The sequence below is a fragment of the Haliaeetus leucocephalus genome, unplaced genomic scaffold (assembly GCF_000737465.1).
Source record: "Haliaeetus leucocephalus isolate CR32 unplaced genomic scaffold, Haliaeetus_leucocephalus-4.0 Scaffold273, whole genome shotgun sequence".
In the NCBI taxonomy this organism is placed as follows: Eukaryota; Metazoa; Chordata; class Aves; order Accipitriformes; family Accipitridae; genus Haliaeetus; species Haliaeetus leucocephalus.
Genome location: NW_010972709.1, coordinates 10,614,638 through 10,630,493, shown reverse-complemented (window position 1 = coordinate 10,630,493; position 15,856 = coordinate 10,614,638). Strand labels below are relative to the sequence as shown.

Here is a 15,856-nt window from a genome sequence, read left to right as displayed (position 1 = left end):
CCTGGGAAACTTCATCTTAACCCTACAAAAAAAAGTTAAAACTTTCCTGCGGGCTTAATTCATTGAAACAGTACACCTTGAGGTCAGACCAGCACTAGAACTAATGTAAGGGAATTGCAACTTTTTTTATGGACCATACACCTGTTTCTGGGCTGAGTAAAGCAACAGAACTAAAATGCAGACATCTACATAAATAGGTATCAGACTCATAAATTACTTTTAGACATTTGTAGGGTTTGGCGTTCGGAAGATCTCGCGATGTCACGGAAAGACAGAGGGTTAGTTGCAGCCTTATGATGTGTCTGTAATCCCGCCTACCCTTGTTAGTATAAAAGGAATTAACTGCGCAATAAAAGGCGGAAGTTGGTGCTCACACTGTGCGTGTTATCTGTCTCTTTCCCTGGTCCGGGTCGACCAGTGGTCTAATCGTGGCACCTTGATATGTAGCGAACGCTACATACATTGATTATGTCAGAGTGACATATGTAACAGTTTACCTCACTTGATGCATGTGAAATTCTTATTAGTATTAATATGTGTGCCAAACTCTTTCTAAGGAGAAATGAAGGTGTATCTAATAACCCCCACTGTGTCTTATATCGAGTTCTCATACTCACCAAACTCTTTCACAAACAAACTGGTAACTCAATCAGCAGAAAAATGTTTCAGTTTTTAAGTTGGTTAGAAAGTTCAAGTGGCTGGGATCTGACCAGCACCACAAAGGATGTAAGCAGTGGGAGTACAAAGCTGGGAGCTTATCCCACTCAGCAGCAATCATTAAAGCAACAAAAAATACTTTACTTTCTGCTGGCTTAGAAAACTGAAATACAGAGATAAGTAAACATTGAAAGCAGTCCAGTGATGGAGACTGACATGCAAGATCAGAAGCAGAGAAGGGAGAAAAAGGACAGGGAAAAGGAGTAAAAGGAGCAAGTAAATCTCTTCTGAGCTGTGAGATCATATGTACTACTTCATCTAACCACACCATGAGAACTGAAACAAGAAATTTACTGTCTGTTAGTACAAATAAGACCTAAATGCAAATTTATAACCATGTTATCTACCCAAGCTACCTCATTAAAAAACAAAGGAATGCAGATGATCTGTGCCATGCTTTCAAGACAATTACACCTGCACATTCAGACTTAACTAGACTTATGACTCCTGTAGTAGAAATGTGAAGAGTAAGTGGGTATGTGCCAGAATTTAAAAAGGATGGTAGTACCCATTGCTGTCCTTTTACAGAAATGGCTTTCAAGTAAACTGAGATGCAAAGTCAGCTGCAATTACAAAAAGAGATGGACAGACAGCTGGCAGTCAATTACAATGAACTGGAGTAAACAATTACATGCAAGTATTCTGACTGAAGGGCATTTCTGTCCCCCCACTCCAAATAACAGTTGGAATATGTACACTGATATAGACGGTTACGTATCTGGCTTTCTTTATACTGAGAGATAACATCATTTGCCTGTAGTAACTCATTCATAGGGAATACTCCAGAAACAAGGACGACAGAAATTTTCAGTCACCTGCAATTCCACCACCAAGTTTAACTCATATCAGGAATGGATATGTAAACGTCCATGAAATACATACTGCTCAGGGAACCAGTTTTTATGAAAATAGAAATGTTACTGTTCTTCTTTATTCTTATGAAAATTACGATTTGTTACTGTAGGAAATATTACCTTATTATTACTACTACTACTATTTTATCCTACACTGCAAATCTAAAAATACTTTAAAGTAAGCCATGATAAGCAAGATGATACAAGAGGCTGATGTTTTTTCATAATTAAACCCGAGGTAGTTATTCATAACGCAAAAAATAACAATGGAGTGTGTGGGGGTGAGGTTTGACATATAATGAAACCAAGCAAAAATTAAAACACTCTCTAACATACAATAGCCCTTGTAAAAAATACAATGAGTCTTGAGTCTTCACTCAAGAGTAGCTTCATGGTAGATTACACAGTTTCACTATCCTGGTTTACAAATATGTTGTAGAACACAGATGAAATATTCCTTCTTACCTTTGGATCGAGTGGAGATATCCATCCCCTCCACCACCTCCTGCTCTGCCTTTATTTCCTCTTCAGCCAAGCTGCAGGATTCAAAAAGGTGAATTAGAATTGTATTATTCCCATGTGTAACTTCATGTATAGAAGTTCAACATAACACTGTCAAATACAACTATATTAAAATTTCTGATGAAATGAAAGGTCTTCTGTTTGCCAGAGTGCATTGACCAAAACATGTAGAGAAACAATCCAGGTACACATGTATGCTGCATGTTACCAATTAAAAAGGTAACATTTTCATACTAATGACAGTCTTGTAACATGTATCAAAGATTATGTCACTGTATGTATAAATTGTATGTCACAGACAAAGAGGAATTCTGTTCCCTGTAGCTCCTAATCTAAGGCCTCTATAAACTGTGTGGACAGATGCCTGCTAACATTTAAACACTCACCAGCATCAGTGAACAAATTAGCTGAAGTAACGTATTTAGCAACACAGGACAGCTTGCAAAATTAGACGGTAAAATGCAATTTTAAAAACTATTAAATAAATAATTTCAAGGATTTTGAAACTAGACTATATAACAGCAAACTGAATAATTATAATTTACTGGCAATACAATTCCACCAATCATTAACTATAATAAAGAGTAAACAGAACAGAGTTGTTACTAGTATTCAGTCTTACATAGACAGTTTTAATTTACTCCAGGCAGGATTAAATGATTAAGTAGATGACAAACTATATCTGACTTGCTGATATTCTACTTTCTTATAGTGATGCCATTCAAGAAAATAACTCAATGAATATGGCTAGTTAAGTCAGTTTGGGCAAGGAAGGTGGAAGGGAGAGGAAAAAAGAACTATAATGAATATTGAGTTACACACCAGTTCTGGAGATCTATCGTAGATGAAAGATAAAAGAAAACATATGATGTTGAAGCAAGCCTAAATTCAAAATGATAGACAAATGAGGTTATGGTGCCTGAAGCAGGTATCACAGTTGTCTATTAAAACCACCAGAGGACAACAGCCAAGTGGGATGTCGATCTTTTCTTCTGTAGTGAAAATTTACTGTCTAGTCTGTTAATGTAAGTTGTTGCTGACACCAGTTTACATTGATATGGTAGCAGACTGTGAACTACTGCTGCTATGGAGTGGACTGAGAGTTCATTCAGCCATCCCAGCTCTAGAGACAGCTATTTCTACCAGAGAAGCCAAGAGGACAGCTAGAGGTCTTTGCTTTAGCCACTGTGGTTAAATCTGCCTGAGAAGCTAATCAGAGCTCGGAAACAATACTGAAGACTTGGTTACATTTATATCAGAGAAACTTCAGCTTGACAAACAGTTTATATTAGCAGGAGTTTTGTTACTGGTTAAAACAGCTTCATAAACAAAGTAAGCCTTACCAGCAGAAAGACTTTTTAGTCTGGTATTTGCCAAAACTACTTTAATCAACTATCAGCTACCAGGGGGTTGGGTTGCAATTCCTTTCACACTTCTGAACAGGACAGTTATGTCAGCAAAATTTTAAATACAGATTAACTGAGCTCAGTGTATGGAAGACCCATAGCTGAGAAGATCCATGAACTCCAAAAATCATTTGCTTTACTTGTCATTTGTATATAGCAATAATTTACAGATTAAGCTCTTTAAAGTCATAAAACACTTAAGAGAAGTCCTATTCTGCCAGCATCCAATCTCCCAGCTCGTAGACTACACTGTTAATTTCAGTAGCAAGGAAAGGCATCCATGTGACCAGACTTACGGTAAATGTGTAGCACAGTTGACCGTAGCACAACCCTTTTCAGATTTATTTTGCACGGGCAGATTAAATGCATAACATAGTTGACCGTACTACAATGCTCACCCGTTTACTATGCATGGACAGATCAATTATACTGCACATTTGTTACACCTGAGGGCCTCCAGCAAAGAGGAGCTGGCAGTGTGTTGCAGACACCAAAACATTTCATGCACCACTTGTCTCTGCCCATTCTCTTTCCTAAGCAATGGGAAGGGATGGGCTCATGGGATGGGTTCATTGTTCTCTTCCAATGTTGCATTGTTTTTTTCTTCCCCTCCCCCCTTATAAAATCCTATTTCAATATCACCAAACTGTAACAAAACCCATATTTTTAAAACATCATGTATATATGATTAATAATGCACACATGTAAATATGTAATAATACACACTAATTCTGTCAAGAGTGAAGTAATTTGGTCATACGTGTTACCTAGTTTTAAAATATAGATCCAGTTTCAGCCACAGACTAGGACATACAAGTCCTTACGAGACTCAGGTTGAAGTCCTGAGATCATTTTACACAGGTTGTTACTAAAAGGCATGGTTTCCCCAATCCCTAACTTGATGTTCCAGAAATCATGTTCATATCAACTGAATCAGTTCTGTGATCTAGCTCCCTGTGCAGCTGGATGTGCAAAAAAAAGAGGAAATGGGAGTGTAACACATGTGGGGAAGGAGGGAAGGAGGTAATATCCTTTAAACAGCAGTTCACGTTTAAGTTACAGTAAAGCTACCATAACATTCCAGACTCATCCAAATCTATCAGGTGTATTTTGTTCAAAGCACAACCTCAGGGGACATGATACAACAAGAAAGATACAGTAGTTGCTACAAATCACTATTAAAAAACACAGAGTTGTGCATGAATCCTGGCTGAGAAATGGGTGTGACACACCAGTACAGCAACACAGTAGCAGGAACTGTTCCTACATCCCTGACCCAAGTAGCAGGGGAAGTTAAGAGAGCTGACTGAAGATGCTCTGCACCTGTGGGCCAAAATCTAGCACTGCAGGGGTGTTACAGGGAAGGATTCCTACATACTGGTTTCAGCATGAGGTTTCTTCAGCTCTAAATCTGTCTCTCCCATTCTAATGAGCTTAATTTAGGAAATTCAGCCAGTTTGCTCCATCACCTTTTTGAGTGTTCTTTCAATAGATCTATAGAGACAAGAAAAACATTCTTCATAAGCAGTTCCAAGATGAACAAAGTATCTTGACTTGACACATCTCTGATACATCACATAAAAGATGCCTGAAGACAGCTTTCCCAAAGATTTGAAGTGTAAATGAACAGTAAAAAATGCATTCACCACTTGAAACAAAGGTTCAATTTTCTTAGCAATGGAGGTGTATATATCCTATACACACATATGCACACTGTGTATCACCCAAAACTAAAACAAAATTCAGCAATTATCTACTATACTATGAAAACTGAGCCTTAGAGGAACAGATTGCATTTCCATATTCGCTACTATAATTAATCTCGTTCAATCTTTTAAGGGCACAAACATTTAAGTATGTAAGAAAATCACTGAGATTGTTCTGAAAAAAATCAAAATGTTGGGGGGGAACAGTTAAATAAGTGTATTAGACACAGCTATAAAAGATACTTAAAATTCACAGCTCTTCAGAAGCATCTCCCATTGTTTTATTTGCTGTAATGTATTACGATTTGTACAACATGACATTGTTTGAATGGTGGCCGTGATGACTGTAGTGGTAATCTTTAAGACTCAAGTTTGTAAACACATGCTAGCAATTCACAGCAAGTTTACAGTAACTTTTCTAAAGCTGACAGATCTTTTCACCTTTGTACCTTCCATCAACATAAGCAATAGTCTGAAAATGCTTTATGAAGCACAGACTTCCAAACACAGAAATTGCATTAGCAAAGGATTTTAAATTAAATAATTCAAGAAAAACAGGTTCTTAATGATAGGTACCTTACTATTACCCACAACAAAATAAAAAGAAAATTAAAACCAGCAGCAAAATAAACAAGCGTCTAGTTCTATGGAAACAATAACTGTGTGATCAAGTAGACTATTCTAGAGAGTTTTATTTTGAGAATTCATTTTTGCAGGGCTTAGAGCTGTTATTTCAGATAGCATGCATTACTATCATGCATGTGTACTACAAATGTGATGCTCTGAGGTTGCGGATCAGAAATGATACTGGTATATACTCAGTTAGGTACCTGAATGAATACAATAAATACCTTATGTCATTCTGAAAGCTACTCTTGTTTCCTCATTGAGAAGAATGAACAGAGGAACATATTTTAAGAACACAACTGAAATTTAAGCTTTGCTAGTTTCACTGTCAATTGACTAGAACACCAATTAATCATTTAAACTTCCCTACTCATATTGACCAAACTTACAAAAAAAAAAAAAAAAAAAAAAAAAAAAAAGAAGAAGAAACTGTTTTCTAAAATGTTAAACCAATTTGTTTCATACAAATTGTTTTAACATGTCTGAATAAGGGGAGAAGGGATGAAAGTTATTCCTTTGGGGATAGTTGGGGACAGAAAGAAAAAAAAATAAGGATTGCAAACATACAAGGTTTATTGATACTTAGGTAAAAATGCAAAAAGAACTTAGCTGCCTGATTTTTAAATATGTTCTCTGTCAAACTGAAGAGAGGGTGGAGTTTTTTTATATGAAATTCAGTTTTTCAAATTTCAGACCAGTAAATAAAATACTGACTTTTCTGTTTAGGAAAATCATTCCTGTACTAGTAGTAGTACTTACCTGAAAAAATGTACATATACAAAAATATTTAAAGTTCCTCTAACCTACATTAACTACAAAGAGCAATTAAAAGTTGCAGATGAACTACTGCACCTTGACATTTAACCAAGAAAAACTGACAGATATGGAAAACCACTCAAAACAGCTAATGCCCACATACACAATCCAGATCTACATTAGGGAATAAACACATTAATTTAAAATCAAGAACTATACATTTATGGAATTCATTTTTCCTTTTAATTAATAGAAAACAAAACAAAAAAACCTGATTTAAGACTATAAGCACTAAAACTGAATTTCATCCTTAAGATAACTCCTGTCTCTCCTATATCACATCTGTGAGTAGCAATTCTAAATAATGATTTCAAAAAACTGCATTCAATAAAAATTTGAAAAAAATATTTGCATGCCATTGCTGAATAAATAGCAGCTTTGTATAAGCACTCACCTATAACAGTCTCTTACTCATCGGTAGCTATGCTATTTATGCAGGATTCTTAAAATGGCGTCTGACAGCACTGCACTGCCTCATTCCTGTACTGTAGCTAAAATGGTAGCAGTTTATTCAATAACAGTATCTCCTGTTTAAACAGCAGTGCTATATTCGAAGCATCTAAATATCATAAATGGTAAAGTATGATAAAAGAACACCTGACATACAAATGTTTAACTAAAAAGGCACAAGATAGGGGGTTCTGTGAAGTCACAGGTTACTAAGGAAATCACTCAATTTTAGATTCACTCTCCAGTTTGAGCACCTCATATTTTATGTTTCCTTTTGCAGAACTCCCTGCAAAATGCTCAATATGTATTAAGGAATTAACATACACAAAATGCTTGTTCAGATATCTACATACAGCAATGTTTAAGCTAGTTACCTCTGATAACAAGCAAAGTAAATATATACATATTTAATTTAAAGAACATTTAGGTTCTTTTTAAAACCTTATTCTTATTCAGTATGCTTTCAAAATAGCTCCACAAAAGAGAAAATCAGGGTAGGGAGGGCGATCCTTCGTGTCATACTGTCTTCTTTAAGACTATAAACTACAGAGCTGAGGCCCAAGCAAGGCAACCAGAATAGCTATAGATTTCAGATGCTAAAAACATACTTTGAGAACAATCATGTTTGAAAGTAAAGGTTTATACTGGTTAAATTAGGGATGTTAACATCCTGCTACAGCATGGTTTTAATCTCACAGTATGAAACACAGATGCTATGACAATTGGTAATAAAGGGTTAACATAAGAATGACAGACAACTGCTATCAAATAAATAAAACTCAGTTCCTATGTAGCTATTTCTAAATTAGACTTTAACTCATGAATACAAGACATGTTTATTAATAAATATATTTTAAATACTTTTAAAACACAATTTAAAGGGCCAAGCTTGATGGCCTACTATGATGGTTTTCAGTCTCTGGTTTGCAGATTCCTCAAAGCCAGGGTACTACTACTAAGGGGTTTGCAGACAATAACTAAGTAAATCAAACCTAGTCCAACAGGTTTAAATTCACTATAATGGGATTCACGTGCCCATGGGAAAAATATTTGGGATCCACAAGTAACAAAACTTGAAAACTGTTGTCTGCTACATTCTACATGGGAAAAGATTATGTTCAACTTCCAAGATATTTGGGATATTCAAATTAATACCCTGAATTCCAGACAAAGAAGAAGAGCGCTTTTACTGAGATTTATCACCCTTTAACCAATTATGCTCTAGTGGCACCATTCCTACAGAAGACTGACCATGACCTATCACTTTTCAGCTACTGGATCTACATGGCCAATACACTTGAAAACAAAGCAAAAAAAAAACCCCCCCAAAACCAAACAAAAAACCCCAAGCAAAAGTGATCTCACAAAACGGAAGACAGCTCAGGAAGACAAGCCAATCGAAGTTTGTGGATACTGATATAAAGGGCTAAATTTGTAACGTAATCTTCCTATTTATGATTTTTGAGCATGAAGTTCTTTTTATTACATGCTTCCTTAGAAGCAATGTAGGTTTTCCCCTACATTTCAGTACTCCTGCCTGATGTGAGGGGGGAAACATCACGTTTGGCGTGGTTTATACTCTGCATTTTTTTCATTCTCAGTATGTTAAGTAGTGTCATTTGTTTAAAGAAATCACTCAGTTTTTCCCTAGCACTATTTAGCTTCCAACTAAAACAGTTTGCCTGCAAAGAATGAAAAAGGCATGTAGCTTTTAAAAAGCTACTGTTTTCAACATAATTTATAATCCAGATCACTCCTTTGTTTTTCCCCCACTGCATTCTTTGCCCAGCTAATTACAAAAGTAACTGGATGTTGGCACTAAATAATAATGGCTAATCATATTCATCCTGGGCAATTCCAATTACTCTTTAGTAGCCAGAAATCTTAAAGTGCAATTATACGATTAACTGCTATTTACATTAGAATAATGGCCATTTGCTACAAGCTGAATAAACCTCAGCTACATTGCTTCATACATGTCCTGTCTAATTGTGATATTAACAAGATCCAGTCCTGTAAAATCTTGGGTAGAAAGAATACATGCTTCTTCCCCACGTCTATCACTTAAACAAAACCCCACATTCCATCTGTCCTGAACAGTAGAAAAAACGGCACAGAGTGCTTCTTATTATGCAATCTATGAAAGTGAGTGATAACATCATACCTTGACAAAGCACCAAAAATATATGAAATTCTTCAGCTTGGCTGAATTTGCTTTACTTAGATGGAACAAAGATGGTAGAAATTTCCAGAAGGCCTTTCTCAGTCTTGCCACTGCAATTGTCAATCTTTAACCTACTCTCTGTTTCTATTGGCTCAAGTACTCCATGGAGCAGCGCGATTGGGCTGATCTGTAAAACAACACTGCTGTCTCTACCTTGCCTCAGACATCTTGCTGCAATGCAGACATTTATTTTTTGTGAACTATAAAAGAATTACATTTGAATGATTAAAAATAGTGAACTTTAACAGACTCACGATGCTATGTTTCATTACATGCACAAGGGCAGCTTATACAAATATGCCTCACTGTCAGCAGTGTGTCTGGAGGTGCAGATTTGAAACAGATCCTAGTTTAACAAAACCTGTGGGAGCCATTTTAATACAAGCTTTCTGATTGCAGATCACTTACTCCTGCTTCCTCATATTAAACAAATATTATGTTGTGCACTATTTAAGACTGAAAGTAAACTGCTAATGTGTATAAACTACTGCTAGGAAAATTACGTCCAAATGTAATTTCTGTTTTTAGGAGCTGAAGAACAGAAACCAGAATAACTTCTTAGCTGCGTTAGCACTTTTATGTATGCTGAAAAATGCATTAAAATTGCATACAAAAATGCTCTCACATGAAACTCAGTGGTACAACCCAGCAGTGTTTCAGGTTGCAAACTGAACTAGACATTCTTACAATCTAATCCTTGGGGGGGGGGGGGGGGGAAGCTGTTAAGCAAAGTGAGATATTCAAAGAAAGATACTCATACTGGCAAACAAGTAACCAGAGGTAAATTGCTGTTATAGAATGTTATCAAATACATGGCAACCCTCTACAAAAGTTAGCATGTAACTGTGCCTCAGTGCAGTTATTTGCAAAGCTAGCTCAGGTCTAAGTTCTTTCCTAAAGTCATTAATGTGTGTGGACTGTTAAAGCAAGTGCAAAAATTATACTAAAAGCACAAAAGAGCATCCTTCTGCTTTTGTAACAATACTAGTGATCACTGAAAAACAGCTTGTTAAAAAAAGCATGTAAGTGCTACAATTAAAATCTTACTAAAGGGCACAAAATGTTCTAAATTAGTTATAAATCAAGCAAGTTTGTCTGAGATTATACTTTGTATAGTATCAGAAACATATGCTCATTAAGCATTATTTACTTTACTTCATAAGGTCACTTCATTGCTGAGTACTAGCACTTTCATCACACCTCAAAAGCCTAAGGAACAACAAAAATGTGCTTTACCGTACAAACATGGTAATTAATGATCTATGAACAAACAACAAGTAGAATATTTTTCACTGGCCTGAGGTAAAAAGCAAGTATAAGCTTCAAACTTTAGAGACAAATTATCAAAAAAATAGTGCATTCAAATTGTAACAGTTTACATGTACAAGTCCCTTAAAATGGATGCTACGCAAATCTGATTTTTTATATGACTAACCACTAACATTACTTCATCTGCTGGACTAACTGACCCAGTAAAAACAAAATGTTTGGAAAACTATTAAAAATGTTCAGAGAGTAGCATGCTGCTTACTTACCAACTGTTCAAGCACCCATCTCATTTTTCCAGTTAAGAAGATACAACAGGCTGGCAGATTTGGGAATTGATCAAAAAGGAATTTCTTGAAATAATTACGTAGCATTAAACCAAAAGTTGTTTGTTTTTTTTAAAAAAAAAAAAAGGAAAAAAACCAAGAACGAACAACATGTACTACTGTCATGAACCACACATGATTTTATATCCTCTGGAGTCCACAACACAGAACTGTGGCTGATACAGTGTAAAACAAAAAGGCATAGATATAAGGTACATTAATTTATTTGAACTATGTAAAAGGAGAAAGCTAACAGTTCAAAAACATTTTCCATAAAGAATAAGATTTGTAAACAGATGTACTGCTGCATTTTATTGAGCAGCAACCCATTTCCAAAATCTGCAGCATAAAAACTCCCTTTTAAAGGAACAAAATATTAACCATACATTGTCCCTCAGAAAGACAAACACGTTGTATTAATTACTCCTGCAAGAAAAAAGGTTCAATAATCATTTTAAATTAAGATAAGCTGCATAAAAAACATGATGCAACAGCACACCACCACCTAGGCCCAATATCTACAATCTGCCATTAGCACTTTTTGCTGATGTCCAGGTTTTTAAAAATCCCATATTTTCTCAGAGATAACTTATCTTAGCTATTCCATTCACTGTTTAGAAAGGTAAACTTGCCTGTTCTTCTGTCTGCCATTATCCCTGCTTGACTCCCTGTAGGGCAGTTAAATGCATCTGCTCCCTAGCTTCCATTTTCTCTTCAGCAGGCATGTGACACAACAGACAATAGTGCTGGCAAACTGCTCAGAGAGAGAAAGCTTCTTTGGAATACCAGGATCTTGATAAACTCTAAAAACACCATCCTCCTGTGAAGAAGTAGGTATGCCAAGGTTTTGCCAGTCTGCAAAATAAAGCTGTGGCTAATGGCTACTAACCATGTGACCCAAGAAAGCAAATTTAAACAGTTCCAACTTAATAAAGTGCTGTGGTGTGAGTTTTGCACAACAAATCACAGAGAATCACACTCTCAACCCACAACTCATAGGTCTTAGAGAAAAAAAAATGTAAAAAGTAAGGCTTACCTCTGTGGATGCATTGTTAACACAGTGTTATGTCAATACTTATAAAACATGGAGGACAGGCTCTCAGTACTCAGGCAGAAAGGGCTTGGCACTTCAGCTTGATGATCTGTCTTCCTAATAAAAGCTAATCCCGGATTGGCTACTTCGGTAAATCTGAATGTAAAGCTTCAGGGGATTGGCTGAAACACTTCCTGAGCGATTATCTTTGTGCAGCTCTGGCAAGCAGGAGCCATCCTGTGCATAGAGAAGACAGGCTAAGCTAGGCCCGTTTCAGCAAAAGAAACTTGAAAAGAAACCCCAAATGTGCACTCCCCGTATAAAATACACAGATTTTCAAGCAGAGGGAAGTGTTCGCAAACCGCCTGCCTGAGCAAATGTATCTCAACATGCCATTACTGAAGGCATTTGGCTATTTTAAACCTGAAGGAGGAAGAGTTCACCCGGGTCACAAAAGCTGCTCTTTATAAACAAAAAGCTAAATTCACTTTGCTGGTGTTCTGCAACGTGTTGCACGGAGAGAGCAAGGCCACAGAAAGAGAGCAAAACATACCAAAAGTGAGCATGCACAGGAGGGACTGAAATTAGTAACTGAAGATTCAGAGAGAATTCTCCTATTCCAGAATTTAAATATATTAACACCTACCGTAGCAACCAAATACCGACAGTGTGATTTCTTTAGGTGCTATGATAAGCCGAGCCTTACATAGGAAAAAACTTAATGTCTCATTTCCACAAAAAACATCATACAATTGAAATTGCATTATCACAGAGGGTTGCTGCCATTCAGTGCATGCCCTCCCTGTTTATAAAAACGCTGCAGAGCACAACCAAAAATATCAGTATCACACCAGATACTGACCTCTCCCCCCCCCCCCTCCCCCGGCCCCCACCTTTCGGCCTGCTCAGGCTGTCTGTTACACAAAAATCTGACTTCCGTATTAGCCGGCTGCAGCTGCAGTTTCCTGTCTATTAACCCTGTAGGACTTGGTACTTTTTAAGCTACAATACAGGCCCTAAAATGATGTAGATTTCTCTACGTGGCAAGTTATCTGTCTGCTTTCACAAAAACATTAACATAGCTTTTCAGACGTTTTTGCTTTACCCCTTATCTTCCACTAAAATTCTGCAAATGAAACAAAATGAGAAAGCGGCATGTAAGCAACCAGTTTGATCTTGGGCCAATTCCTAAGCATTTGATTCAAAAATGTGATTCAGTTCCCTTTCCTAATGCAGTGAAAGTGGGAGGATTTATCGCTATGTCAGGAAGGAAGAAAGTCTTAACCCCAGATGAGGATTTTAAAGGTCAAATCTTTAGAAAGGCCCCAACAAGCTTTTACATTTTTGTTCAAGATTTTGCATCCGTATTAGGTAGCACGACATTATCATTCTATAGCCATCAACAAATTAGATGAAAAGGCGATTCTGAAGGATATTGCATATTATCGAAGGATTATTTATTAAAAAAAAAGGAGTTGTAGAGGGAGAGGTTTAAGATTAAAACAATAATTATTAAATAATGAGCTAAAATAACTGAAGCAAAATAAACATTCTTGTAATACAGCATGCAAGATCTAGGATTGTGCAAAACAGATTATAGAAAACCCTCTCCCATAAATCAAGGCCAGCTGCAAACAGAATATGCATTTTGCTCTACATTTACTCGAGTGCTAACAGTCTCAGAAGCAATCACCACAAATAAAACTAATGCCCTCCCTTAGCTCCAACCAGCAGCTTTCATGATATAACTACTTTACCACACAAACCTCTTTGCTTGAGAGCCGACATGACGCATAACTATGTAACTCAGTAAAATTAATAATCCTACTCTGCATTGTCCCATACTGCATTCAGATTATTTCTTGAGGTATCATTGTCACAGGAAAACTGCCAAACCATCCTATCACTGTGCTTACATTTTTTCTGTTCTTGCGTGTTAGGCTGCAACAGCGGATTAACAGCCCAGAGTATAAATTCTCATCTCATAAGTAATTCTGGAGTCCCTGCTGGAAGCATTTTCCCTTTTTAGCTTTGGCAATGTTTTTCAGGGCAGGGAGCAGGAAGGCTCGTGGATTACACTGGCAGTTTGTTCTGTTTTAGGAATGTAGCAGAAACTAGAGAGAGTGCTGCTATAAAGGGAATCATACAGCCCACTACGGCAGCAAGAACACCCTGGAAATGCATGACATTCAAGTGCATACTTGCATCAGTTTTAACAGTTCAAACTATTCAATATAGGTTTCTTTTTAATTGCATACCTAAAGGCCTATGCCACTCAGAGATATCACCACCCAACACAGAAACATCCAAATTTTGATTCCTCTAAGCAGTAAACGTGAGGATTGTCAGCCATTAACATTTATGCTCATTGATTGACTGCTCTACTCTAATATTAGTCTATTTAAAAAAAAAAAAAATCCTAATCCCTATGAAGTACAGCAAGGGAGCAAAACTAAATACACTGAATATGTCAATGCTTTGTGCAAACCAAGACCCGACTCTGCGAATGCAGTAATGCTGATGGTGACTGGGAACACTGCCAGACTGACACACTTGGACCTATCAGAGAGGATCAGCATGCAGCAGATGGACAGAAGCAGAAGCAGCCTTAGAAAAGGCCTAAGGTCCTATCCTTTTGATTCAAGGAAATGGTGGCCCAAATGCAATAGAAAAATTTACAAACCTTCAGTCACTAGCAAGAACAAAACCCTAGAAACTATATCAGACAGAATACAGCATCTGTGTTCAGCCACTAGGCTACTCTGCTAAAATAGACAAAAGAATTCTGTCAGGAATCAGAAAGGGAAAGCTTGAAATATCTTTCTCCTTATTTCCTTGTCCATACACATATTTTGCAACAGGAGGTACAAGTCTCATGTAACGACACACAGGTACATCTGGAAAATTCAGATTTTGTCTGTTAAGTCACAATGATTGCATGTCCTACTGCAGCTTGACCAATTCTTATAAATAGGAGTGGTGAATTTATTGGAGGGGGAAGGGAAAGAACGGTAAAGAAAACAAAGAAGAGAGACAGGGGAAGCTAAAAGCTTTGTTAAAGCAGAAGCAGGGCGGGGAGATTAGATTAGCTAATGTTTGTCCTTTTCAGTGCTTTGGAGATATTGAAGGGAAAACAGAGCTGTGAGGCAGGGGAAAAAAAAAAGGCTAAAGAGAGAAACCAAAGGAAAGATGGAAAGCACAAATTCAGTCAAAAGGAAATTAAAAGACAGCAGTGTTAGAAGTGCAACAGACTATATTTAGAGTTCTTTGCAAAGAACTCTGCCCACTGTGCAGAATCTCCAGAAAGCATGCATATCAAGCCCCACAGTGTTGTAAGGGACTATACTACTTAATATATACTGAAAGCCTCAAAATTAAAAAAATACCAGTAAGGAAGAGATTTGTCTGTCTGACAGAAACAGGGGGGTTGATATGTAGCCCTATAGGGGATGAATCATCACTGACAGAGAGGAAACAGTAGGTGATGGACAAAAGATGGAGCTTTAAAAATAACATTTTGAACAGGTACACAAAAGGAAAGGGGGAATGTCATATTTTCCAAGGAGGAGGATGATAATGATAATGATGATGATGATAATAATAATAAAACCCAAACCCCCAAACAAACAAAAAAAGGGGAAAGAAGTTGCATTAAGGGCTTGTAGCTTGGTCCTGGATTTCCAAGTCATTGACTGACAACCCTAATTTCTAGAATAACAACATGAACCATTGTAATTCAGTGTCTTTCCTTTTAAGAGGTTTTTCCACCTTCTCCCCTTTACCCTGAATCTGCCAAAGCATCAGTAACTGCTTAAAGACCAGAAGATAAGACTGCCATCTGATACAGAAGGCACCAATAAATGTCTATAAGGGCAGTTCCCAAATTTTTAAAAGTAGCCTGGATGCTAA

At 36.9% G+C, this 15,856-nt stretch overlaps 1 protein-coding gene across 9 annotated transcripts in view; it reads right to left on the bottom strand.

Moving 5' to 3' along the window:
* Positions 1-12,061, bottom strand: part of ZMYND8 (zinc finger, MYND-type containing 8) — a 61,377-nt gene extending 49,316 nt beyond the window's left edge. For 8 of the 9 annotated variants that reach the window (XR_774493.1, XR_774496.1, XR_774495.1 and 5 more), the window contains exons 1-2: positions 11,951-12,061; positions 2,037-2,107 (exon numbers count right to left, since the gene is read on the bottom strand). Coding sequence is in view for 5 of the 9 variants with exons in the window: in XM_010569681.1 (XP_010567983.1) it covers positions 2,037-2,107; positions 11,951-11,964 (85 nt within the window). In the remaining 4 variants the exon portion in view is untranslated. The remainder of the gene's footprint in view (positions 1-2,036; positions 2,108-11,950) is intronic. The other variant, XM_010569682.1, reaches the window with a different exon arrangement.
* Positions 12,062-15,856: the final 3,795 nt, after the last annotated feature.